The sequence below is a fragment of the Nothobranchius furzeri genome, chromosome 1 (genome assembly GCF_043380555.1).
Source record: "Nothobranchius furzeri strain GRZ-AD chromosome 1, NfurGRZ-RIMD1, whole genome shotgun sequence".
Taxonomy (NCBI): Eukaryota; Metazoa; Chordata; class Actinopteri; order Cyprinodontiformes; family Nothobranchiidae; genus Nothobranchius; species Nothobranchius furzeri.
Genome location: NC_091741.1, coordinates 68503297 through 68529288, shown reverse-complemented (window position 1 = coordinate 68529288; position 25992 = coordinate 68503297). Strand labels below are relative to the sequence as shown.

Here is a 25992-nt window from a genome sequence, read left to right as displayed (position 1 = left end):
GTGTTTACAATCCTTGTGTTGTCCCAGTCCATTTTATGGTTTTCTCTTATGCAGTGATCTGTTACGGCTGACTTCTTTTTTGTGCTTTCTGCTTCTTCTTTTGCTGCTCTTGTGTTATTGACTTGTTTCTTTCTCACACTCCTTTCTATGTTCTATTGTTCGTGTGTTGAGTTGGCGTCCTTTTTCTCCTATGTATGTTTTATAGCAGAGTTTGCAACCGACTCCACATTTAAGTCCAGCTGGTATCTTGTCTTTTGTGTGTACTAGTCTGTTTCTAACTGTTGTGTATGGTTTTGTTGGTGTGTTCATGTTGTGTTTTTTCATTGTTGCTCTTGTTTTTTCTGTTATGCCTTTGACGTATGGTAAGGTTATCACTGGTTTTGGTTCTTGTCTTTCTGGGTTTCTGGTTCTTTGCTTTTTTTCTGTTATTGGTTGTTGTTTTCCTTTGTTTACTGCCCATGTCTTTTGGTATGATTCCAGTATGTCGTCTATGTAGCGTTTCCATAGTTTTATTTTACAGTTTGGGGGGGGCAGTGGCTATGGATTTTTGTTCTAGGTCTTCCATGAAAAACTCGCACAGGGTGGCTGATAACGGGTTACCCATGGCGAAGCCTACCAGTTGTTTGTATATTGTGTTGTCGTATGTGAAGTAAGTGGAGTTGGCTAGCAGTCCTATCAATTGTGCTATGTCATCTGCTGTAAGGTTTGTTCTTTTGTGTAAAGTCTTGTCCTGTCTGATTCTGTTAACTACTATGTCTATGGTTTTTTGGGTTGGTGTCTTTGTGAACAGGGATGTGACGTCATGTGAGATGAGTATGTCGTTATCTTCTATTGTAATCTCCTTTAGGTCTTTTGCCAGTTCTGTGCTGTTTTTGCAGTGTTGATCTGTGTTACCTAATAACGGGCTGATGATTTAGCTGACTTCTTTTGCCATGTTGTATGTTGGTGTACCTATGCTGTCTACTACTGGTCTAAGTGGGGTGTTTTGTTTGTGTATTTTTGGTGTTCCATAGATTCTTGGTATTGTGTTTGCTGTAGGAATCCAGTGTTTGTACATTTTTTCTGTTATTTTGCCTTTTTCTTGTAGTGGCTTCAGTAATTTTTTCATATTTTTCTTAATGCTTTCTGTTGGGTCTTTTTTTTTAAAGTATTTTGTATGTATTTTTGTCCTCTAGCATCTGCTTCATCTGTTTTTTATATTTTTCTTTGTCCATTACTACTGTGGTTCTTCCTTTGTCTGCCAGTAGAATAATTATCTGTTCATTTTTGGATAAAGCTGTCATGGCTGATTGTTCTTCTTTTGTAATATTGCTGTGTTGAATTTTGCTTTTCTTTAATATCCCATCAACGTTATTTCTAAGTTCTGCTTTCTTTACCTCATCTGTGATCTGTTGACATGCTACTTCTGTTGCAACGATAAATTCATCATATGGTATTTTCTTTGGTGTTACTGCAAAATTTAAACCTTTTTTTAATATGCTTTCTTCTGCTTCTGTTATTGTGAAAGGTTACGTACCCATGAGCTTTGTGTGGTGTTCTCTTGTATTTCTTCGCTCTTTTTCTTGTTGATGAGTTTGTTTAACTTTTTTATCTTTCTTTTACTTTATGAATTATTTTTCCTGTTGTTCCATCATGTGTCCTTTAATTAGTTCCTCTGTTTGTTCATCAAGTGTGTAATTCCTTTTTAAGTCCAGGTGTCTTTCCAGTTTGTTTTCCACTTGCAATTTAAGAAATCATTCATCTATCTGGTCAGGTTAACATGTATTTGATAGGTTACTTGTAGTTATTTGTTATAATTTTCCATAAATTTTAATGGTCAAATCTGTCGGCAAGTGGGGATTTAACATGTCATGACGCTCTTTGAGAAAGTGTTTGCATTTTGTGTGACTAGTGATCTTGTGTTGAATGAAATTCCCACCTGAGTGATTCAGCTGTTAATCTAGGGTTGAAGACTGATGATGCTGTCGTGGAATTTATTTTAGAGACTTAATAAAAGAATTACAAAGCAGTCCACGATTCAATCAAAAGGGTTACGTTTTGATATTGCAATATCGAAATGAGGAGACCGTCACAGAGGCTCTTCCCAAAGCAGCCTCCGGAGTGAGTCCTGATCAGCAGAGGCCTCCACACTCTACAGTATATGTCTCCTAATGACCCCCCCCCCTCCTTTAATTATGTGGGTTAACTGTTGCCTTTTACCTTTATTTTAATTTTATCAGTGTTCTCATAGGTATTGTGGTATTGGCTTATTGGTTTTGCATATTTTATATACAGCCCTTTGAGCATGTGTTCTGTGTTTAAAGTGGTATGTAAGGTTGAGTTGAGTTTTTGATTGCATCATTGGTTTCAGGATTTTACCGGTATTATCTTTGCACCTGATGGTTTCTGACTGATGTTCAGACCAGATGGACTTGTTTTCTTCTGTTATAATTGGTTTAGTCCAACAGTTCCCAAACTTATTTAGCCGCGCACCCCCTTCTATGTCCCGACCATGTCGACGCACCCCCCAGCCCCCACATCAGGGCATGGCTATATATATATATATATATATATCAGACGTCAAGCTAAACAGTCACTCGACAAACAGGGTTAAAAAAATATGATCGACCTTTTTCCCCATCACTTTCATTTTTTTAAATAGTAATTGATAAACATTCGATACCATTACAATTTCCTTTGATTTAATTTAAAATAAATATTTAGAGTGCCCAGGAAGCACATCAACAATGCAATTTAACGGTTTTCTTAAAGTAGGAACGTTTAACCTGTGGCCAGAGCTCTCTCCTTCTGCTCTTTGTAAACCTGAGCTGATCACCTACTTGTGCGTAATCAAATGTCTATAGGGGAAAAGATGGAAAAGCCATGAGGTTCACTTTTGCCTCAGACCGACTTATTGTTGTTTTATGGCGTGGCTGAATCTGCGATCCGCTGCCACGCGGACTAGAACAACAAATGCTGCAGTAACATGAGTTGTAGTCAAGTTCATGAGGAGTCACTGGCTGGAGCGGACTCGGATTTCATAGGTCATCGCAAAATAGAAGCTAATATCTTAATTTGACCTTGAATGAAAAATGTTGTTATAAAATCTCTTAAAAGTTTTTATCACGGAGGAGGCAGCGCTCATTTCTGCCTTCAGTCTGACGGCGCGGTGCAGCGCCGCACAACGACGGAGCTTCTGCAGTGTGCGCTTATTGAATCTCTCTCTCTGTGTGTGTGTGTGTGTGTGTGTGTGTGTGCGGCACAGCTCCATGAGCCGCTCCAGTCACTGCGTCTCGTTACTGGCGCTATTTAAACCAATGTTGTAAAATTACTTCTGAGCCGTGGTTCCGCTGGAACGTGTCTGACCTCTGACAGACGCACTCTGAACTTCAGATCTTCAGCGCGCTGTTAATAGCCTACATGTTTAGAATGCTGTCCCACAGTCAATGTGCTAATATAATAATATAATAATGCTAAAATGCTCAGATGGGAATCATTTGATTCATTTTGTTACATCCACAATGTTCTGTGTGTGAGGTTTACAATGTCAGAACACCTGCATGAGACCGGTGTTAATTACAATCTGCCAGAATGACTCACCACCTTCAGATTTCTCCAACACCGATAAAAATGATCAAATACGGAACATATCTTGCTATTAACAGCGTGCGCGGGCCAGAGCGCTGAAGCTCGGCGCATTATTATTATGAAGCTAGGGCACATGCGGAGGACACACACACACACAAAATATACTTGTTTTCAATTACATTTATCGGGCCCACTTACTTTTTCTTAGGCCCACCCACAAATGAGTTTCTGGCTACGCTAATGGTGACATATGACAGACTTCTCTGAGCTCCGCAGCCATTACACTTTTCACCCCGCGCACCCCCTAGCGGCAGCTCTCACACCCCCAGGGGTGCGTGCACCACACTTTGGGAATCCCTGGTTTAGTCCATCCCTGCAGGGTCCCAAGTTTAGATGCTGTCATGTATGTCTGCAGGCTCTTGGGCTGTCTGATCACAGAGGAAGGTTGTTCTTTTCTGGCTTCAGCTCTAAGTTCCGGTCCGTCCTGTCTGATAAAACTGGACCTTAGCTACAACCATCCAGGAAACACTGGGGTGAAGCTTCTGGAAGATCATCAAGGAAGTCTTGAAACTCTCAGGTATTGATAGAGACAATACAGTCATAGATAGGAATGTTAATACAAAATAAATGCAATGAAAAAGCCTAAAAATTAGGAGCTTGCCGTTAATGCCTCCCCTTGTTCTCACCCAACTGTTTTTAGGATGGAACCTAAACAGCCTGCTGTACCTGCTGGGGTACAGTGGCTAAAACCAGGACTGGAGAAATGTAAGTTTGTTAGTGATTCATAGTAACATTAAGTTACGTATTGTCCGTGTAGTTACACTTAAGAAAAATGTATGTGACACACAACAACAATGTAATATAACATAGAGCTTACAGTAGATGCTTGATGAGTTTAAAGGTAAAACTATTTTATAGCCTACTCTGGGTTTTTATAGTCCGCATTCATCCTGCCCTTGGACTCACTTTTTTACATCGAGGAGTAATCTCTGGACAAATGTGAGCCACATCTTTACTTGTATTTAAAGTATTAAGTGCTTTTGAACAGTCAAAAGAAAGCTAAACACAGATGTCATCTGCCACTGTGTCAAGAATTCAAAGGATTCACTTCTAGTTCACACCTGAATGCAGCTGTGTTATTAGGGCACACGCTTATGTTTTTGCAGTTCCAGCAGCACAATCTTAAAGCACAGAAAAAGTCCTGGTAGTTGGCCTGATTGACTTGTGCATTGTGAATGACAAATGAACCATAAAAGGGGTTTTTGATTGTGACAAATCTGATCTGAAGACAGCTACTGATGTCATGAGTCAAGGTTTTTAACACGTTCTATAGAACCTGTTCTAAAATAATACATTAAAAGCAACTAATTCTCATATATGTTATTTATTCAAAAACACAACAGCCTTGAATGTGATTTATGCTTCCACGTGTAGCCATAGTTGTGTTGTTTCTACATTGATTATGTCTTTTAAATGCTTTCATGTTGATTTGAAGCACAGATTAATTGTCTTTCTTTTTTTTGGGGGGGGTTTTGTTTCTCTACAGATTTCTGTGAACTCACAGTCAACAGAAACACTGTAAACAGAAATGTGAAACTGGCTGAAAACAATACAAGGATGACGTTTGTGGAAACAGATGAGTCATACCCGAATCATTCAGACAGGTTTGACAAGAATTACCAGGTCCTCTGTTCTAATGGTCTGGCTGGTACTGGGAGGCTGAGCTCACAGGAGGAGCTCATGTTTCAGCCAGTTTTGAAGGAATCATCAGGAAAGGAGAAGGAAACAGCTGGTTTGGGGGAAATTACCAGTCCTGGACTCTGTTCTATGATGGCAGTGGTTATTCTGTCTGGCACAATAAGAAGGGAGCATCCATAGTTTCCTCCTTCTCCTCTTCTCTGGTTCACAGAATAGCAGTGTATTTAGACCATCCTGCTAGTACTTTATCCTTCTACAGAGTTTCATCGGACACTCTGATCCACCTCCACACCTTCAACACAGTATTCACTCAAACTCTTTATCCTGGATTTGGTTTGTGGTCCTGGTCTGGCAAACCTTTGGAATCCTCAGTGCTACACATACAGCAGCAGCTCAGGTGGTAGAGCGGGTTGCCTCATGATCGGAGGGTCATGGGTTCAACTCCAGCTCCCGCCAGGGGTATCCTGCTGTTGTATCCTTGGTCAAGACACTTCACCCAACTTGGCTGTGTTAGTGGTGGTCAGAGGGGCCGACGGTGCCAAATGGCAGCCTTGCCTCTGTCAGACCTCCCCAGGGCGGCTGTGGCTACAAGTAGCTTACCATCACTAGCAGTGAGTGAATGTGAGTGTGTGTGAAAGCGTCTTTGGGTGTCTAGAAAAGTGCTATATAAGTTCAATGCATTATTATTATTATTACTTGTCTCTCCGAAAAATGTTAAAATGAACTCAATAATTTAATTCATCCAGTTCACACAGCCTGATTCAGGAACTAGCGGAACGCTACATCATAAGAGAGGTTACACAGCAGGATTTGGTGTCCTGATATTCGGACATCTTGTCTCTGATTGGCTGACAGCAATGCAACCCTACCACTGATTTTGTTATGAAGCATAGATTTTTTTATGTCCACAAATAACAGAAAGATGAAGAAGTTCTTCTGTGTTGAGGTATTGCTAATGCTAATGGTTAGCATTTACATGCTGAGAAGTGCTGTGCTCTCTCCTGGATGCTAAAGCAACCACAACCTTCCCCCGTCATGAGCCTAGATGGGAATGCTAATTTTCAATATGACGTGCTGTTAAACTGACGTTTCCACGTCAATTTTCTATTGGCGGCTAATGCAAGAAATAGCGGTAGAAAACTATTTTCACATTTAGCCTGCAGATTAAACAGAGAGACATATTAAGGCTGCTCTCGCGGTCTGCCTGTATCTGTCCTGTCTATATGTGTGTGTGTAATCTTGGTGAGGCTGTACTGTGGAGTCAAGTTCCTATGCTCTGGTTCGCTGGAGCGCTGGCAATAAAATTCTTTCAGATTTTGATATTTACAAAATAACAAATAAAAACAATTTCTCAGTGCTTGTTTGATAAAACTGCTTAAATACTGGTTACCAGTAAAATACAAATTGTACAATGTACAATTTCTATAAAAGCTAAAGATTCTTAGCCTAGTGAACTAGACCAAAAGATTCTAGCAGTTTAGGGATAAAACTTGATAAACTAAATTCAAAAGGCTGAATTTTCATGCGTGATTAAAGGCTGAGAAGGATAAACTACACCTTTTTGTTTTGTTCAAATTTAAGTCAAAAGTTAAGAAAAAAGTCCAAAATGACAGCTAATTAAAATGTTGATAACTTATGAGAAGATACTTCCAGAAAAAATAAAATTAAAAAAAAGTAATTTCTCGAGAATAAATCAAGAAGTCAAACCCTGCTGTGCTTCTGAAGCAAGCTATATTTTTGGTTTTTAACATTTTTATTGAGGGTTCTGGGTTTGTTTTTAATGAGTAAAATAGAAGTATTCAAATATTTTCTTTTTAAATATGTGGTGCTAGTATATGAGTAGATCCATTATTCTGATATTCTAATGTATAAACAATGTTTTAAAACTTTTTATATTTATTTAATGTAGAACCACAATTTTCTGTGTTTCAGCAGCCATATTATAATATAGATATTTATCTAATTTGAGCTTATCCAGTTTTATTTCACTTATTTATCATGTATTTTTAAATTATCATTACCGGTATTTGCTCTTATCTCCAGCTTTTATTTGTTTTTATTTGTTTTTATGTGTATTTTTGTTTACGCTTGTATGGGTCAGCAATGTTTTTAATGCGTGTACAGCTCTTTGGTTCGCCTTCTGGCAGTTGGAAGGTGTTATATAAATACAGTTGTTGATGATGACAGATATTTATGCGAATGAAAAAATATTACCATTATTTGTGTATGTCGTTGTATATTCTGAAACCATTTCAGTTTTTATTAAACCAAAACAAGGAGACACAGAAAAGCTGGAAATAATTTTTTACAAACATTTAAGTTTTTTTTTAAAATTAGTTTAATGCATCTGATTTCCAAATAGAGTGATTCAGTTGAGTTGATGATACAGTTTACAGTGATTAGGCTCCACACTGAGTACATAACATGCATAAAAAATAACAGTAAACAAACTCATATTTTACATTCTTCTGCACCCTGAAATTATTTTCACCCTGAATTACAACAAAAAGAAGAAAGAAAAAAATGTTCCTTTGGATTTATTTATTTTCAATTATTCCCACAGTTCCATCAAAGCTTTTGTCGCTGACATTTTCAGCTTCAACAATCAGAAGAGTAAACAACCAGGTGACCATCCCTTGCTGCGTTAGTATGAGCATAACGGCAGAAAAAATAATATTTTACTGGCTCATATTTCCACCTTAGACTATAGTTCAGATTTCATAACATCCGTTTGTGTAACATTTTAACACATTCCTGCGCAAATGTGAAAAAGATAAAAGTCTGGAATGCATTCATAGTTTCTCCTCGGCAGACAGCTCTCAGCCTCTGCAGGAGAGTAAACAGCGTGACGAGTAAAAGCGATAAATTTAACTTCACTGGCAGAATTCAGCAGGGCAGTATGGAAAATGTGACAAAAACAAATGTTATGACATCTTCCACAACATCTTTTAGAGGTTTCTTACATAATTCTCTCAGTTATCACTCAAGATTTTTTATTAAGTGACAGGATGGAAGGAACACAGGGTCAGTTTGTTTTAATGTAATTTATGAGGAGAATCTTTTAAAGGGGGAAGATGAACTGTGATTTGTAACGCATGTTTCTAAGCTCCCGACAACAGAAGATGCTTTGATAATCCAGTTTCTCTTTTGCAACCCCCCCCCCCCCCCCCCCCCAAATCCTCTTGTTAACATTTCAGATGTTTCCGAGGAACACCAGGAAGGATTTGATGTTTCTGGGCTTTCAGTTCCCGCAAACATGCGCTCTGTTTCTGTCTTCAAAAACCCTCGATCAATCCTAGTTACCTAGTCATAAGAAATAAAAGTACACTACTGCAGATCAAACCAAGCATTATTTTAACATTTCACACTGTTTAAACACTCAAGTATGACATGCAGATGTAATAAAACAACAGCACACGAGTCTGGGACGAGCACAGACGTGACGGAACAGCACCACTACGCTCACACACAGATGACGAGGTAATAGCCCTTTTCAAAGGCAGTTCACGGGCCGTGACGCCTTGAGATGAGTCCCGCCGAGAGTCGTTTTACATACAGACGGTGTATGGCTGTAGCTTCCACAAAGAGCCAATGATTTCAACACACTTCAGGATCTACGGGCCTCTTTTCTCGCCTCCGGGGATTAAAAGGAAACAAGAACTACTCCACGGGCTGTAGGTGAAGTGATTGAAGTGTGACATGAAGCACAAGTGATTTTTCTCAAACTGTTCAGCTGAATTAAAATAAATCCCTCAGCAGGAATGTTTCCTTAATAGACATGCAAGATTTAACATGAACTATTTTTATTTTTAATTGCACACGTCCCATTTTCTTTTAAACCACTCCAACACTTTTTGTCAGTTGTCTTAAAGGTATTTTGTGTTTTCCTGGACCTTCAACAGCCTGAATAAATGCGAAATAATAAAATTACCGTTCAAATCATTGGCTGCAAAAGACCAAGCAGCAACAACCCTAATTTTTAAATTAAAAGAAATTGCCTGATATTAATACAACAGGTATACAATAAGATTTTTATTTTGGCGTAATTATATAATAATATAAAAGTAATAGACAAAAGCATTGTCTAAATTGTTAATTGTTGAGGATGAAGGTACTAATACTTGTACTACATCTGGATGTTTAAGAGCCAGATCGATGCTCTAAAAGTGCTTAAACTGGATCCCTTTCTTATGGAAAAGAATGTCAGCAAATGTGGTGGAATCATTCTGCTTTATACTTAGAGTAAAAAATGTAGGGAAAATAATCCAGTCCATATTTGGACCATCTGGTAGTTTTTGAAAGGGAGCTGATCAAATATGGCAACATTTTAGGAATCGCCCATCACCCAAATGCTAAACGAGAAGACATTACAGCAAGGATCATGCTCCTCATTAATGTAACAGTCCTTTAAAATCATTTTAACTCATTCACTGCCATTGACAACAAAAGTCATCATTTGCATTTTTTTACTGTGTGGGCATCAGAACAAGCCCCCGCACCATGAGAACAAACATCCCAGCTCTAAAGCCGGTCTTCATCCACGTATGTCACACATCACGTGATCAGGAAGCAGAAAATCCATGTGTTAGAAGATCGTTTTGGGCTGCTGCTGTAAAAAAAGTGAGGCGCAAACCGGAAAAGCTTCTGCCGATCACAGTTCGACAACCGATTATGAAAGAACGGATAACGCTCGAAACTTACGGATTCTTCCTGATGTAAGAAGTGAGTCTACTCTTTGTTTTGCTAGTTTTGGTGTTGACATCATGCTAGCATGCAACGTTCTGCGACTCTTAAAAAACAGTGAAAATGCTGAAAAATGCTGGCAGTGAAGGGCTTACTGATCAGGAAATGGCTGAGTTAAAAATTACTACATGTGCTCCAGTGAATTAGTAGGCATCAGACTTTACTGTGATTGGTACGAGCCGAGTTCCACCTCAAGAGGAAAGTTCTCTGCGTCTCCTTCAGTTTTAGCAAAGCAGACACAGGTGTGATGGATCCTTTGTGTGCTTGATAGCTGAGTTCTGTGCATTTAATTGAAATTAATCAAAGAGTTGCATGAATGTATACGAACATCCATAAAATTTTAATTCTTTCTGATTATGTTTTCTGTGCAAAAGTTGATACAAACACGACTCCGTACAAACAGTCAGTTTAGGTCGTAAATAGATTTTTGAGCCTTAACAAAAGCATGTGCATCTTGTTAGAGAAATAAAACAGGTTTGTGCTTGTGCTGCTCCTGGAATTAAAAATATAAAAAATGGTTGTAAGCCTCAACAGTCCTCCTCTCATTCAATTCAGACAGATAAAAACACCAAACACTCATCGAGCCCATCATAAAGCCAACCTTTCTGGATCCAACGCATGGGTTCTGTTGCATGGAGACATTCAGAAACACTCTTTGTGTGTGTGTGTGTGTGTGTGTGTGTGTGTGTGTGTGTGTGTGTGTGTGTGTGTGTGTGTGTGTGTGTGTGTGTGTGTGTGTGTGTGTGTGTGTGTGTGTGTGTGTGCGCGTGTGTGTGTGTGTGTGTGTGTGTGTGTATTCACACATAATATTTTTCATGACATCTGGTGTATTTTTGTATCTACCAAACATCTGCATGCTCAACATCAGAAAGGAATGTGTTAAGTATTTTTTTTCAGACGTGGCACAACTAGGAGGCTGCTTCAGCCTGTGCACAAAATAGTTCAAGACACATTTAAATCGTGTAAACATAGACTACATGAATCTACAACATCACAGACATGTAGAAAGACACACGTAGAAACACACTTACAGTTCACATAAAACAGTCCAAACAATGGATCCTTTTCTATAGATTTTCTCTTCATATACGTAGCTTTTTAAAGGTAATGGAAGATTTACAAACAGACTATCTAAATTTTACAGATAACAGACTGACATGTAACTTTGAATGTTGAAATAATGTCTTTTTAACATTTTAATTCATTATTGCAATCTAAACAATATGGCTTTGTCTAGTGAAAAGTCCTATCTGAGCTAGAAAATGAGAATAAATAAATAAATAAATGATTCATAGAGCACAACTTCATCATCATTTCTATAAATCTCTAAAGCTATTCTAATTTAAAGACTCCTGGAACAATGTATTCATCATACACCACTGCAAAACGAATCACTGAATCACCACCAGATCTTTGAGAAACATGCTCCATTTTATCAATGTTTGTCTGCATTTTCTGTTATTTTTAATTAGTATGTAGTTTAATTTAAAGAACATTTACTCAGACCACGAGACAGACCACTATGGTGTTTTTGTTGGATTAGGAAATGCAGAATGTAGATTCTTTATAGCTTTTCAGGCAGTGAGAAGCAGAAACTCACAGGTTCAATCTACGGTTTCACCATCTACAAAGTACTGCACAGTATTTCTCCTTTAAGTATTTTCTCCAGAAACCAGTTGCAGGAAGCAAGAAATAATAATAATAATAATAATAATAATAATAATAATAATAATAATTTTAAAGATCTCACCAGTTTCTCTTTGGTCTTGATGTTGATGAGTTTAAGTCGTGGGTAAAAGATGACAAAGTTAGCTGAGAAGTTTGGTTACATAAAAAGAAAACTGGCAGCATGTTACAGTATTTTAGAACAAACTAAAAAACTCCCGGGTGTTTGTATTGATTAAAGAGAAGAATAAACAAAGCACAGTAATTTGTTAAAATTGTTTATCAATTAAGAGATTAATGCTCAATAAATAAGTTTGGGGGGTTCAAAATGAAGACCTTAGGGTATCAGTCGTCAATGATTTGATTGTCCACGTGGAGTTGATCACTTAAATCATGATAACTTGGTTCTACTTTCTCTTCATCCACTTGAGTTAAACATCATATTTTTTCTGCCTGTTTTCTGTCGCTCATCAAAAGTTGGGTTGTCTTTTATCCATCCAGGAACTTGTTCTATTTTTGTTAAGGTCCAAATCTCAAAACCATACGTTAGTGTTGGAACAAAGATGGACCAATAAATCTAATGCTTTTCCTCGTGGCTCAGCTTTGTCTTCATGACAGAAGAGCAAAGAAACACCCCCTTACTGCAGATGAAACTCAAATCCTTTGGTCCATGGTGGAGTACAACCTACACAAGGAATGAGCTCGACTAGGAGCCAGAATGTGGATGAAGCCCTTGTTCTGGTTGCACTGGGACCAGATAGACCTTAAAAGTGTTCTCAGCTGTCCGTACTCTGACTGCACTCACTATAACGCCTCAATGAGCATAGTCACAACCCTTCTTCAGATCTACATACTAGTGATGTGACATTCACAAACGAATCAAATCTTTTCAACGGGTTTTCAAAGTGAACGATTAGAGTCGAGTCCTTGTAGACAACCACTCATATTGTCTTCCAGTGACCCCCCAGCTCCATGCTCTCACGGACATTGGCGGAATGCAACCCACCTTCAAGCGCTGTTACCGACATGGGAGGGACACATTACTCCAACCCCCACTCTCACTTTGACGGCTCCATTTCATTGTGAACAGTTCCCTTCAAAGAGCCTTAAGTCCCATCACTACAAAATACACTTGGATCAGAGAACCACACACCTAATATATTTAAATATATATAATAGTTAAATTTATTTAAATTTATTTTTATTTACTTGTAACAGACTGAAGTAGTAAAATTTCACTTTTTTTTTTCCTTTTTATTGTAAAGGCAGTACCGTAAGCTACTACAGAACCAGAACCGTGTCTGGGCCTCACGAGTAATTTGTGTTTTGCAAAATGTTGTGTCTTTTTCTTGAGTTTTGGGAAGTATGGTGTAAATGATGGTCGTTTGTAAACCCAAAGTGTCCTAACCAACCATTCAAATATCAAATACATTATTCCAAAAGTATTTTCGAGTATCTATACATGCGTCTCTAAATGAAACCCTTATTTACATTTTCTTTGCAAGAGATGATATGAAGGCACGTGTCCAAAAAACTCAAACATGAATCTCTATTTTTGTTTTTAGGTTTTCTAACAGAAACACCTTCATCAGGCTTGTAAAAGTAGAAAACACTTGTCATGACCACATGCTGGAAAACACAGTGGCAGTGAAGGAAGAGGACATGTGTCCACTGTGGAATGCTGTTCTCCATTTAAGGAACACGTCAAGAGTTTGTTTTTAATTCAAAATAATGTAAAAATGATGATTTTTTTTAAACAAGGATTTTAAAAATGCTCTAACTGGCAGGTGAAATTAATATTGGAAATAAAGTGAGGATAATGCAACTGTTGAAGTGTAGAAAAAACAAAGTTAAAGATCTCTAGAAAGGCAGTGTGCAGCCCCTAAAGGTTTGACGAGAACCCTCCCTCCCAGACCCATTTGTCCCCTTCTACAATCCCAAAACTCTACAGTCAAACCCCTCTGACTCACCAATCCTCCAAATAATTCCCCCAGCCTAAAGTCCCCAATTCAAAGATCCCTGCTCCCCTTAGCCCTGTAGCCTAGCCCCCCGAAGTTAGGGTTCGTTTGGTTGCTTTTGCTTTTCTGGTTTTACTTTTTGAACATGTCCTGAAGAGGTCCAGGCAGGTACTTGAGGACGGTGTCCAGGATGCTCTCTTCATCCTCTTCATCGTCTCCGCAGCCTCTAGGGATTGCTTTTTTGGGGCGTGTCAGCGACCCCTCACAGGCCTGCTCCATTGCTGCCTTCTCCTCTGCCTCCTTCTCCTCTTTCTTCTTCAACCCGTACTGAACGGAGGGAGAATACATAATGCAGAGAAGCCATTGAGAACAGGCAGTACAGCAAGTCCCACACAGGGTGGCAATAAAGAGCAGCTGATTTATCTTTTATAATCAGATATTTTGGGGTGGGGGGTGGGGGGGGGGGGGTAAGAAAAACACATAACATGAACATTTAATTTAAACTTGTTTCTTTAGCCCTCAAATGTTTTCCAGCCTTAACTATGTTTTATTTTTTTATTTTTTGTTCACTATTTGGCCTCCAGTTCTTGTCAAGGTCGTTTCACACTGAACTAAGAGATGGAGGAGACACCTACAAAGACTCTTCTTTAAGAAAAAGTTTGACTTGCAAATGTTATCAACGTTCTAAATTCTCGTGAATCAAAAGAGAGGCCCTGTGGCTCACACAAGCAAACTGAAAACGTTAGAAAATGTTTTGAGAATTTTCAAATAGTAATAAATAGGAAGAAGGAAAACACATAAAAACTGAAAAACTGGGTTAGGGTTACTTAAATCCAGCAAATCCCCTCGCAGAGGCACCTAAACCTACAGTTGTGGTCAGAAGTTTACATACACTTGTAAAAAAATATAATATAATGGCTCTAATGAGTGTCCCGTTATTTCTAAAACTCAGATTTTTCTCTGATAGAGTGATTGGAACAGATACTTCTTTGTCACAAAAAACATTCATGAAGTTTGGTTCTTTAATGTCTTTATTATGGGTTAACAGAGAAAAGTGATCACATTTGCTGGGTCACAAATATACATACAGCAACATGATCTAGCAATTTTGGTGACTTACAAACGTGTCAGTGAACTGAGCTTCATAGCATGGCCTCTTAACTTCTTGTGAGTGATTATGAGTGACTACAGCTGGTGACTTCTCTTAGGCCAGGTAAATAGGGCTCATTGGATACAAACGCCCACAAACGCTACAATGGGAAAGTCAAAGGAGCTCAGCATGGATCTGAAAAAGCGAATTATTGACTTGAACAAGTCAGGAAAGTCACTTGGGGCCATTTCAAAGCAGCTGCAGGTCCCAAGAGCAACAGTGCAAACAGTTGTTTGTAAGTATAAGGTGCATGGCACTGTTTCATCACTGCCAAGATCAGGAAGAAAACGCAAGCCATCACCTGCTGCTGAGAGAAAATTGGTCAGAAGGGTAAAGAGTGAACCAAGAATCAGCAAAAAGCAGATCTGCCAAGAATTAGAAGCTGCTGGAACACAGGTGTCATTGTCCACAGTCAAACGTGTTTTGCATCTCCATGGACTGAGAGGCTGCCGTGCAAGAAGGAAGCCCTTGCTCCAAAATCAGCACCTTAAGGCTCGACTGTTGTTTGCTGCTGATCACATGGACAAAGATAAGACCTTCTGGAGGAAAGTTCTGTGGTCAGACGAAACAAAAATCGAGCTTTTTGGCCACAATGCCCAGCAATATGCTTGGAGGAGAAAAGGTGAGGCCTTTAACCCCAAGAACACCATGCCTACAGTCAAGCATGGTGGTGGGAATATTATGCTGTGGGGCTGTTTTGCTGCCAATGGAACTGGTGCTTTACAGAGAGTAAATGGGATAATGAAGAAGGAGGATTACCTTCACATTCTTCAACATAACCTAAAATCATCAGCACGAAGGTTGGGTCTTGGGCGCAGTTGGGTGTTCCAACAGGACAATGACCCCAAACACACATCAAAAGTGGTAAAGGAATGGCTAAGTCAGGCTAGAATAAGGGTTTTAGAATGGCCTTCCCAAAGTCCTGACTTAAACCCCATTGAAAACGTGTGGACAGTGCTGAAGAAACAAGTCCATGTCAGAAAGCCATCAAATTTAACTGAACTTCACCAATTCTGTCAAGAGGAGTGGTCAAAGATTCAACCAGAAGCTTGTGGATGGCTACCAAAAGCGCCTGATTGAAGTGAAAATGGCTAAGGGACATGTAACCAAATATTAGCACTGCTGTATGTATATTTGTGACCCAGCAAATGTGATCACTTTTCTCTGTTAACCCATAATAAAGACATTAAAGAACCAAACTTCATGAATGTTTTTTGTGACAAAGAAGTATCTGTTCCAATCACTTTATCAGAGAAAAATCAGAGTTTTAGAAATAACGGGACACTCAGTAGAGCCATTATATTATATTTTTTACAAGTGTATGTAAACTTCTGACCACAACTGTATCTCTAACACTTTGGTAGACATGTTCACATAGAGGCCACTACTCCAGCCTCTGCACTGTCCAGACAAACATACAAGCAAATTGCATTCATGACTTCCTAATTTCAACAAAAGCAAACCAGAAAAAATCAAGGGAAAACTCCTTAAATGAGAAGCAAGACGTCTTAAACACAGCTGCAGTGACCTCTGAAAAACAGATACTTACATGGATAGTCAGCAACAATCCAAAGACAAAACCCTTCATTATTATGTTAATCAGTCCCTTTGTGGTGAACAAACCCCTGTTAATACAGCCTTAAAGAGACAAAGCATCAATTGTCTTCATTTCTAAAGAGTTTACCTTGTCCCTGATGGTCTGCCGTACTTTTTCCCTCTCTGCCTCCATGCGAGCATGTTTGGCCTTCCTCTCTTCCTCCTGCTGCCTCAGCGCCTCCTGTCTCTCTTCCTCCTTCTTGGCTGCATCTGGGTCCTTCTCCTCCTCCCCACCAAGCATCTTCCCCATGTCTTTAGTGGCCCCTGAAGGGAAACAAAGATAATTTTTGTAATAACAATGACTAAAACCAAGGGAAACAAATGATTAATTTGCATAAATAATATCACTTTAATGTTGAGCATTAAATTTGCTGTTGTCTTTGAACATCCACATCTGTCTTTGAGTCAGCACCTTCTGAGGATTATGTGGTGACTGGGCTCACTGAAGACTCTCAAGGTGTCTTAGAAAGAAGAAAGAAAAAGAAGGGCCAGCTGGAAGAGCTTCAAGGAACAACTGAGACAGAGGGAGACATGTCCCTTCCACCCGGTGTCCACCATCTGTCAGTCCTACCTGTGTTCTGCTGAGTTGCACATTCAGTTAAAAGTTACAGCTTCTGTTTGCACCATGTGGTAGATAAACTCCAACAATTTCAGGGTATTTAAAATGTAATTCATTAATGAATGAACAGATTGCGAAGCAATCTAAAAAAACTGCTTAATATACCAATCTGTATGTTGTTTATTTAAATTAATAATACAAATTGAAGTCTGAAAAGTGGAATATTTGATTTCTTTGTGTGGTAATAAATGTTGAATATAAATATTTTTCTTGCTCCACTTCCTGCTAAAGTTAACATCTTTATTTGTGACAGGAGCCACTTCCCAGATGTCAAAGCGACTCCCTCCAGCACATCAATACTGCTGTTGTTAGCTCGACCGGATCGATAGTAAATACAGAACCACCTGGGAGAGTATGAATTATGGATCGTCCAGCAAATAGAAAACTTCATCTGGGTATCGATCTGCCTCTAAGGCGCTGGTAACCGGGCAGCCAGGCTGGTGGCCTGGTTTTCCTGTAAATGCTTTTATTAAGGTAGAAGCTGAACGTGTTTCACTGCTCAGATTGATCATTTAAAGGAAGGTGCAGATTTAAACATGATTGTGTTTTCTGGAACTGAATGACCAACATCACCGCTGACCTGCAGAAGTCAGAGCCTGACTTCAGATTATGTTGTTACGCTACAATCAACGCGCAATTAACTTTTGGAGTCAATCCAACACAAGATGGCCCCACACAGCTAATCTTAGCTAACACTAAATTATATTTAAAGGTGAGTGAAGAATGACGTCTTTGATCAGATCTGGGTACTGTAGTCCATGTGTCAAAACAAGAGTCCGTTCTCAGTGAGTTTCATGGCTGTTGCCAGTAACAACTCAGATGCTGCAGATTCTACGACGAGCAAAGACGATTCAAGCACATTAGGTTGATCAGTAGATTAATACATTTCAATCTAATATCGAGTTGTTGCTAATTTAAAAAAATTACTTGAGATATTTTCAGAACCAAACATTTTTTCTATTTCACCATTAAAATGTTTAGGTCAATGTTAGCTCAACGTTAGCCTCTAGCCTCCTTTACCTGATTTTAAAGACAAAAAGATGCCGTGGCTCCATAGCTACATAACTTCTAGGTCACTCCTGTTTCTGCGTAAACGTTATTTACGCAACGTTGCTGCTCTTTTGCGGCCAATGTCAAAATACAAATGCTGGTGCAATGTTTGTGTTGAAGAATTGGCAATCTTAAATGATTTACATGTGATTGGCTCTGGAATCAAGATGTGTGGAGGTGGGGCAGATTGTAAAACAACACTACATTCATCTTTGGATTCTTTGAAAGGAGAAAAACTAACAGCTCCCCAGCCAGAATCTGTTTCATTGTCTTTCTTTCTTTCTTTCTGTTTCTTTCTCTCTTTCTCTTTCTTTCTTTCTTTCTTTCTTTCTTTCTTTCTTTCTTTCTTTCTTTCTTTCTTTCTTTCTTTCTTTCTTTCTTTCTTTCATGATTGAGACATTGGACTGTTTTGTGATTGTTTCACTGTTACATTCTTACTTATGGCACGTAAAACTGGGTCTTTTAACAGCTGGAAGTCATTCCCATCACTTACTCCAAGTGCTAACTGATCTTCACCTAAAGATTCTCGGGTTCACTAAAGTCAACCCGAGATGACCCCCACAGCTGATCGGCGTTCACAAACACAATCATGGCTATATTACTGACAATTTCACAAATATTGAGCATACATTAATCTGTTAGTAGCTGAAAGTCATTCACAAGATCTTGTGATATTCCATGGACTATAACACACACTGTCTAAGATTTTACCTGAACAACAAATATAATCGTAATTTCTCTGAAGGTGATTTTAAAGTACCAGCTCGGTGCCCAAGTGTCTGCTCCGAGACTGGGAGATCGTGGGTTCAAATGCACAGTTGGGTCATGCCAAAGACTTTAAAAATGGGACCCAATGCCTCCCTGATGGACAGTCAGCATTAAAGGGTTGGATTGAGGGGTTAAACAACCAACTCGATCCTGAGCACAGCAGTGTCTTCAGCTCACCAGTCCCCCAAATGTGGACAACAAATTTCACACACCAGTGTGACAACTATCGGGTCTTTACTTTAAAGCAGCGGAACTCAATAGGCCAGGGGGACCCTTCCTTGTGACCCCTGAACCGCACTGGCACTGATGTGCAGGAATGGCACTGATGTGCATTGTTGTTAGAGTGTGTGGAGTATGATCTGCCAGCACTAACTCTATAAAGTTCACTAGATTTCATCTAGCTTAGGTTCCCTTCAGACAGGTCATGAAAAACGGAAATGTTCAGGACACTGTCCGTAAGACCTTTGTGTCTGAATACAAACGTCCGGATAACCTTTTCGGTAATTAAACCGGACGACGCCCCTAGTAACAGGTCCGGACTTGTCACGGACAGGGTGGCTGCTTCAGACTGGTGAGGTCGAGTTCTGGACAGGGAGGAGGGGGAGACCGGTGGATGCTCGCTCCTGTAGCATGCGGCGAACCATGGCAGCTCGCCTCCTACGGCACCGTCTCCTAGACGCGCGACGGAGCACATCACACCGCTTCCGTGATTCCTTTTAACCATTGAGCTTCATCATCCAGGTCTTTTATGCGTCTTCGTGTGCGCAGAATTATGCTTAACATAAGTCCGATCAGTGAGAGGAATTCTATCTCTTCATCTGCCATGTTTGACTGAATAGCTTTGTTTGGGTAAATGACACATGTACGCCCGCCGCACTATGGCCGTGCTCAGGACGCATCTGTCTGGAGCGCGTCAATGATCATAGCTCTGTGCCTCTCAGCTCTAAATAATCCCCGGAGAGTCCACATAGATAATGTAATATAAGTAGAACCAGGATCGTTTTTGGGCTCCCACTGGTTGTGGAAGTTGGGGGTTTCCAGGAGCTCCCTTTTGCTCACCTGTAATTTGAATCCTGCGTATAGCACAAGTTTGTCGCGTGAGTTGCCGGATCCTAGCAGACAGTTGCCCGAATGGTCCTGTAACGTGATGAAGGAGCCATTTCTATCCTCTAACAACTGTTCACTTTTGACACAGTGCCCGAGTGCATGAAACAGCCTCAAGGTCGTGCATTCGCTTCTAAACTGTTTACGTTCCAGCAATGAAGACAGAAGAATGAAGAATGAACTCTTTTCTTTTAATTAATCAAATAACTCTACTTTAATAAAGCTAATCCATCAAAGTGTTAGTCAATAATAAGATGTGACCGACCTGTGAAATTAAAATATTAATTACTTCATTATGATCTTAGAAATGATAAGTACAGTGACTAAGGATTCCAACAGGACTCATTTCACGTAGTGTTAAAAAGACATAACACAATCCTTTCACTGATCCAATCAGAACTTTACAGGTCTGACGGAGGGGTGCTTCTGATGGTGTTTGGTAATTTTCATTCGACAATTAACCATAACATCCAAGGTATAAAACTATGCCACGTCAGCTCTAACGCCAGTTCAAAGCGTTCCAGAGCAAGCTTCAGAGTGGCCAATCCAACCTTTAACTCTTTAACCAAAAGAACCACGACAAGCTGAAAAATCCAGTCACTATTTCAACCAGCGGCAACAACAGCTCCTTTCAGAATAAAAGCTCCACCGACCCAGGCTGGGTCTGAACAGTCGCCAATAAAAGAGTCGTGTGCCGGAGGTAACTCAAGACGGGTCTGGTCGGAACCGCGGCTTCTTCTACCAGCTCGGTTTCCAGAGAGGGTCCGCTGGACCTCGGCATTCCTGATCTACCGAGGACTTCCACAAGGCAGGTAGACCCGGCTTGATGATGTCTCATGCGGTTCTGAAACTAACCCAAGCTTATTTCAAAACAACATCTTCAGTTCCCGTCAGAACTAATCGCTTCTTTGGATTTGCTGGTTCTGATTACATCACACGTCATCCATTCACCGTCTCATCAATTTTTAGTCACACTATACATTTAGTTTAAAGTAAGTCTAGTTTAATTTGTTAGTAATAAAATTCTTAACTTTTAAACTTGACTCCCTCTATTCTTTTGTCTCTGAGTGAATACATAACGGTTACATAATCTCTGCATTAAAAAGATCCGATCTTCTGATTTAAATAACCCTCGATCTGTGAGGCGGATTTCATATTTACTATGGAATCCCACACCTTACGGCTCATTAAATAAAATGTAAGAACCTCTCATTTTCTTTACAGTCCTTTCAAAATAAAATAGTTCCTGGATCTTGTTCCGGCAAGATCTGGCTCAAATTAAGCCCTGGCTGGGACTTACCAGTTAGTTCTCCTCGACCGGATGTAAAAACGTGTGATTATGACAGAAAATAAGACTTGTCTTTTCCTGGTTATTTCAGAGAATATGAAGCCGATTGAATTTTTATTAAAAGACTTTCAAAAACATATCAAGATCATGTTAAAAGATAAGTCACTTTCTGGAAGAAACCTCAAAGAAATGCCTGAAAACTTTTTAACATAGTTGTATATCAAAGGCATCTGAATGTTGGAGTTACTTCCCTATGAGCCAAAACAGAACAACTCGGAGTAAATTACTGCTGTCAAATGTGGCTTCAAGGACTCTAGCTGCTCTGGGGTTTGTGGTTGGCAGGTCCTGTTGCTCTGCAGCAGAGCCATGCAGAGGCCTTAATGGCCCTGCAGCGCAGTGTGGTGGCAGCAAACAGGAGGAAGACAAATTAGCACTCAGCTGGTGGGAGGGGTGGGCAGCAAATGGTATATCGAACTCGCCGGGGGAGCCAGGTTAAGGTCACACTGCATGATGTGGGTTCTTCAACGTATGAAAACACTCAAACACAGAACATATGGACTGGAAATATAAGTAGGCAAACACATACATGTCAGGTGGGAGTGATAAAAGGTTAACATATTATTCTTTAAAAATTTTAACTCAACTACTCCTTTGAAAGAGTTTTACTTGGTGTCTTCATTTCAACACATGGAACTGTTGCCACTTATGTTTTAATTTTTTATTTAATACTTCAATAATTTCAATTCAAGTCGAGTTTATTTATATAGCACCAAATCATGACAAGCGTCGTCTCAAGGCTCTTCACTCAGTAAACATTCCAATACAGGTCAGTTGTTTAAGCCAATCAGTAAAAAGTTTCCTATACAAGGAACCCAGCAGATTGCATCGAGTCACATCGAGTCTTGAAAGCAATCCTCATACTAAGCAAGCATGTGGCAACAGTGGAGAGGAAAACTCCCTTTTAACAGGAAGAAACCAGACAATCCTGGCTCAGTATAAGCAGCCATCCACCACGACTCACTGGGGAACTCCGTTAGAAATCCTTATCCCCTTCTGTCAAAACTCTTAATTGCGCGGGGCACTCGTTTAATTAAAACATTTGCTTCGGCTTCGGCTAACTCTAATGCTAAAGGTTATAGCTTCTACTAGCCAAGACATTCTCTGCTGTTTCCTGGACGTTAACAGCAGCCTTCCCCGAAGAGTCCATGAATGTGAAGTGACCGTAAGACGTAAGTCTGTCAGGCTTTTCTAATCCCAGAGTCTTATTTTCTATCAGAAGCTAATGCATTTTCCAAAGAGTCATTTTAGCACATACAGGCTCAAGAAAATTATTTAAAAAAAATATGAAATAAGTTGCATAGTATGACTTCAAAAAGAACCCCAGGAGAAAATATTAATTATTTAATTGTTGTAGTCAGTTGTGTGAAAAGTCAGAATCAGTTAACATGTTTCTGTTTCTCTACTGGTGTGCTCACACCAGAAGATGTTACAGGATTAACTACAAGGTCTTTCGGGTCATCATGATTAAAATCACCAACATATTGAATTGGTTCTTTGTTTTTTTCTGTTTTGACACAAATTCATGACCACCTTTTAAATCCACCAACAGAGAGTTTTTGCAGAATGAAATATCTAAAAGAGAGATGAAGATGAAAAAGCTTGAACTGTCTTCACAAAGGGACAGTGAGCTTCAGGGTACATTTAATGGGGTTGGTTTTGTTATAACTCCTCTCTCCAGAGATGTTGTCCTCAGTACATTTAACCTCCACATGTTCTCTCCAGCCATCTATTGTCCTCCACTGTCCTCTTTGTCCTCTGATGCTCTACATGGTCTACATCTGATTTGACTTTGCTTTTTCTCCATTGAAACACGATCTAAATCCCATTTTTGTTTATTATAACATTACATTTATTTTCTCTAGTATTAATGCTAAAACAGCTGTGTGATGATCCCTCTTGCTTCCCGTCCATCTGCACCAAAAAATAAATAAAAAAATAGGAAAGTGAGAAAATAACGGGCATAAAATCAAGATTTTTGGCAAACAATACATTAAATAACTACACGCCCTTTTTTTCAGTCAGTCGGACCAATTAGAGTGATAATGCTGCAGCATTAGATTATTTAAAGAAGGGATTATCTCCAACTAATCACACAAGAAGCTGATATGTCTGAAACACTGAAACACCCATCAGGTGTGTGTGTGCACTGTGCAGAAGCCCACAGCTCCTGCTGAAGTTCCACAGAGCAACACAAACCGGCCTTCAGGCCACTCGAACACCTTCCCAGCAGCTTTTTGATATTGCTGTCACCTGCTCATCTTTATCACACCTGCAGCACAGGAAATGAAATGGTGAGCTTGACCCTGCCTGGTGCGGAGCGCTTCATGTGGATGTTTCCGAGATTATCTCAGCGTAACGTTTCAGCTCAGCTTCTTTATGAAAGAAGGATCGAACCTCAGAGGTTTGATTTCCTGTCCAAAGGAAAAACAGGATGTTGATGTCATAAACAGGAATCTAAATGTCAATCTGAGCTAATAAACCACTCAGACCAGCCAGGCCCAGCCTGTTTATGTCAAGATTAATTAGATTCTGTTTCTCTTCGCTAAAATGCACTGTTTTGGGATTTCTTCTTCTTGTTTTGATTAGTTTCCTTTCCTTCTTATTCCTCCATGCTTGAGTCAGATCTTTGTGTTTGTTTTTGAGTTTTTATATTTTAATAAATATCCAGCTGAGTCTCATTGAAATAAGAGCCTCTCAGTTCAAAGAAAAAAGGTCAGCTGCAGCTGACGGGAGGTAAATGACGACCTTTTAAATCTGGAAGGATGGAAGGAGCTGATGGGGTGAGAGATTGGCAGAGCCCATCTATGCAGCCTATTAAAATGCACAGAATAATCGAGGGAGTGTGCTCAGCAGCGTGAAGGCAGGAAAAATGGGACAGAAGGCAAGCGGCAGGGCGGAGGTTAAAGTCCCAACTGAGAAAAGGAAGGACGGGGGGAGAGAAACGAGGATCTGATGTGTTTAGCAGAGATGTTCTGATTCTGATTGTTGGAGCAACAAAAATAAACAATGATTTGTTTTTGTTTGAGATCTTTTACTTTGTTGAGTTCATCAGGTGAGAAGCTCATGAACTCAGGTTTGAGCAACATCTTTGTTTTTCTCTTGCATGGTTCGCTTACAGAGTGAGAGAAAATGCAAATTTTTTGTCCTAAAAAGCAAAACGTTTTAGCAATTCTGCAACAACGAGTAAGGACACACAACGCAAGTGCGAAATATTAACAGCAAATGTAATACTTTGTTTGCATTTAGATAACACAGCAGCTCTGTAATTCTCAGTTGACAAATTCATCAACAGGTGCAGAGCTGAAAGCCCTGTATGCTAATAATAATAAGGTCTTTAGGGCTCCTAATGATTGCATCTCCTAAATTCTGTACAATATCTGTTTAGAACCTTGGAAAGTTAGTTTTGTGTGGAAAGGTTTGCTGTCTGACTGCAGCCTCCTCTCTAGCAGATCATTGGGCTCACGGAAGACATGTTCCCTCTGGAGTGCACGCTCTGCCAAATCCTCCAATAACACAACATCAGTCATACAATGTCAGATTCCCGTCAGTCTTAAGTGTCTTTTAAAGGTTTTAACACCAGTTTTGCAATAATGCCAAATTACTTATTTTGTAAAAATAATTTGTGGATGAGGAACCCGCGTGGATGCTGGTCATACGCATGGTCAGAGCTAATCTTATATTTAGGAACATTTCTACGCACAAGTACTAAAAGGTAAATACCACACAATGCGTAAAATTGTTCCTACACACAAAATACAGACAGAATTGCCCGCAAGTACGGCTGATAAATGAGCACCCAGGTCAGGATCTAGTGAAGATCCATTACAAAATTAACCTCTTTGTTTTTGTGATGATGTGGATGATAACTGTGTCTCTGTCTAAAACATTTTCAGAGAAGAGAATAGAAGCATTCAGAGGTGCAGCAGAGAACTTACCACCTAAAGCTTGCTTCATCACAAAATCCATGGTTCCTTCTGCTTAGCAAAGTTCCTCGTCTTAAAACCAAAGACAGCTGAGCATGAAGCCACCAAAGCTGAAGACGTCTGAGAGTCTCGGTCCTCCTTACTTCCCTTTTCCTCTGTTGGGATACCACGTGGTTATCTGTGGGACATGAGACAGAAAATACCTGAACAATATGTTATATACACATTATTTATCTGGTTGGGTGTAATTGCAGCAGGCAAAACACAAAAGCTGGAAATCACCATGCACAAGTTCACAATATAATTATGGCTGCAATCTGTTCCTTCTCTGTAGAATTTCCAGTTCTTCTATGAAGACCAAATGCAGCTTAAATCTGAAAATACAGCGGGTGTTAGACAGATAATAGGATCTATAAAACACTGATTACCTCTGTGACACGAATCCCTTTCTGGGAATAATGTGAATCAATACTGAGCCTTTCTGCAGACCCTCCTTTATTAGTCTGTAACTTAATACAAACAAATAAGTAATTTGATTGGGATAGTTGCCAGTTTAGATTCCTTAAAACCAGCCAAAGCATTAAAACAACTCAAGCCCACTAATCTGCACCAGTGTTAGAAAAGGAAACCCACAGCCTGAATCTGTTGCTCCTGTTTCCTTACACTGTGGCTCTGCATGTTTATTGGTCCTGGTGTAACAGAACAGTGTTTTTATTTCAGATAAGAGCCCTCCTGCACATCTTGCTGCCTGTCCGTTGCCATTTTGCAGCACCCAGTATGTGCCAGAGCCGAATAACGCTCAG

At 39.7% G+C, this 25992-nt stretch overlaps 1 protein-coding gene across 2 annotated transcripts in view; it reads right to left on the bottom strand.

The window, feature by feature from the left end:
• Nucleotides 1-8418: 8418 nt before the first annotated feature.
• The window catches only part of LOC107395827 (complexin-2), a 102147-nt gene continuing 84573 nt past the window's right edge, over nt 8419-25992 (bottom strand). Inside the window, exons 2-5 of one of the 2 annotated variants that reach the window (XM_054739392.2) lie at nt 25472-25563; nt 25202-25367; nt 16466-16641; nt 8419-13958 (exon numbers count right to left, since the gene is read on the bottom strand). In XM_054739392.2, coding sequence (XP_054595367.1) covers nt 13764-13958; nt 16466-16641; nt 25202-25232 — 402 coding nt within the window. In that variant the 5' untranslated portion in view covers nt 25233-25367; nt 25472-25563 and the 3' untranslated portion in view covers nt 8419-13763. The remainder of the gene's footprint in view (nt 13959-16465; nt 16642-25201; nt 25368-25471; nt 25564-25992) is intronic. The other variant, XM_054739391.2, reaches the window with a different exon arrangement.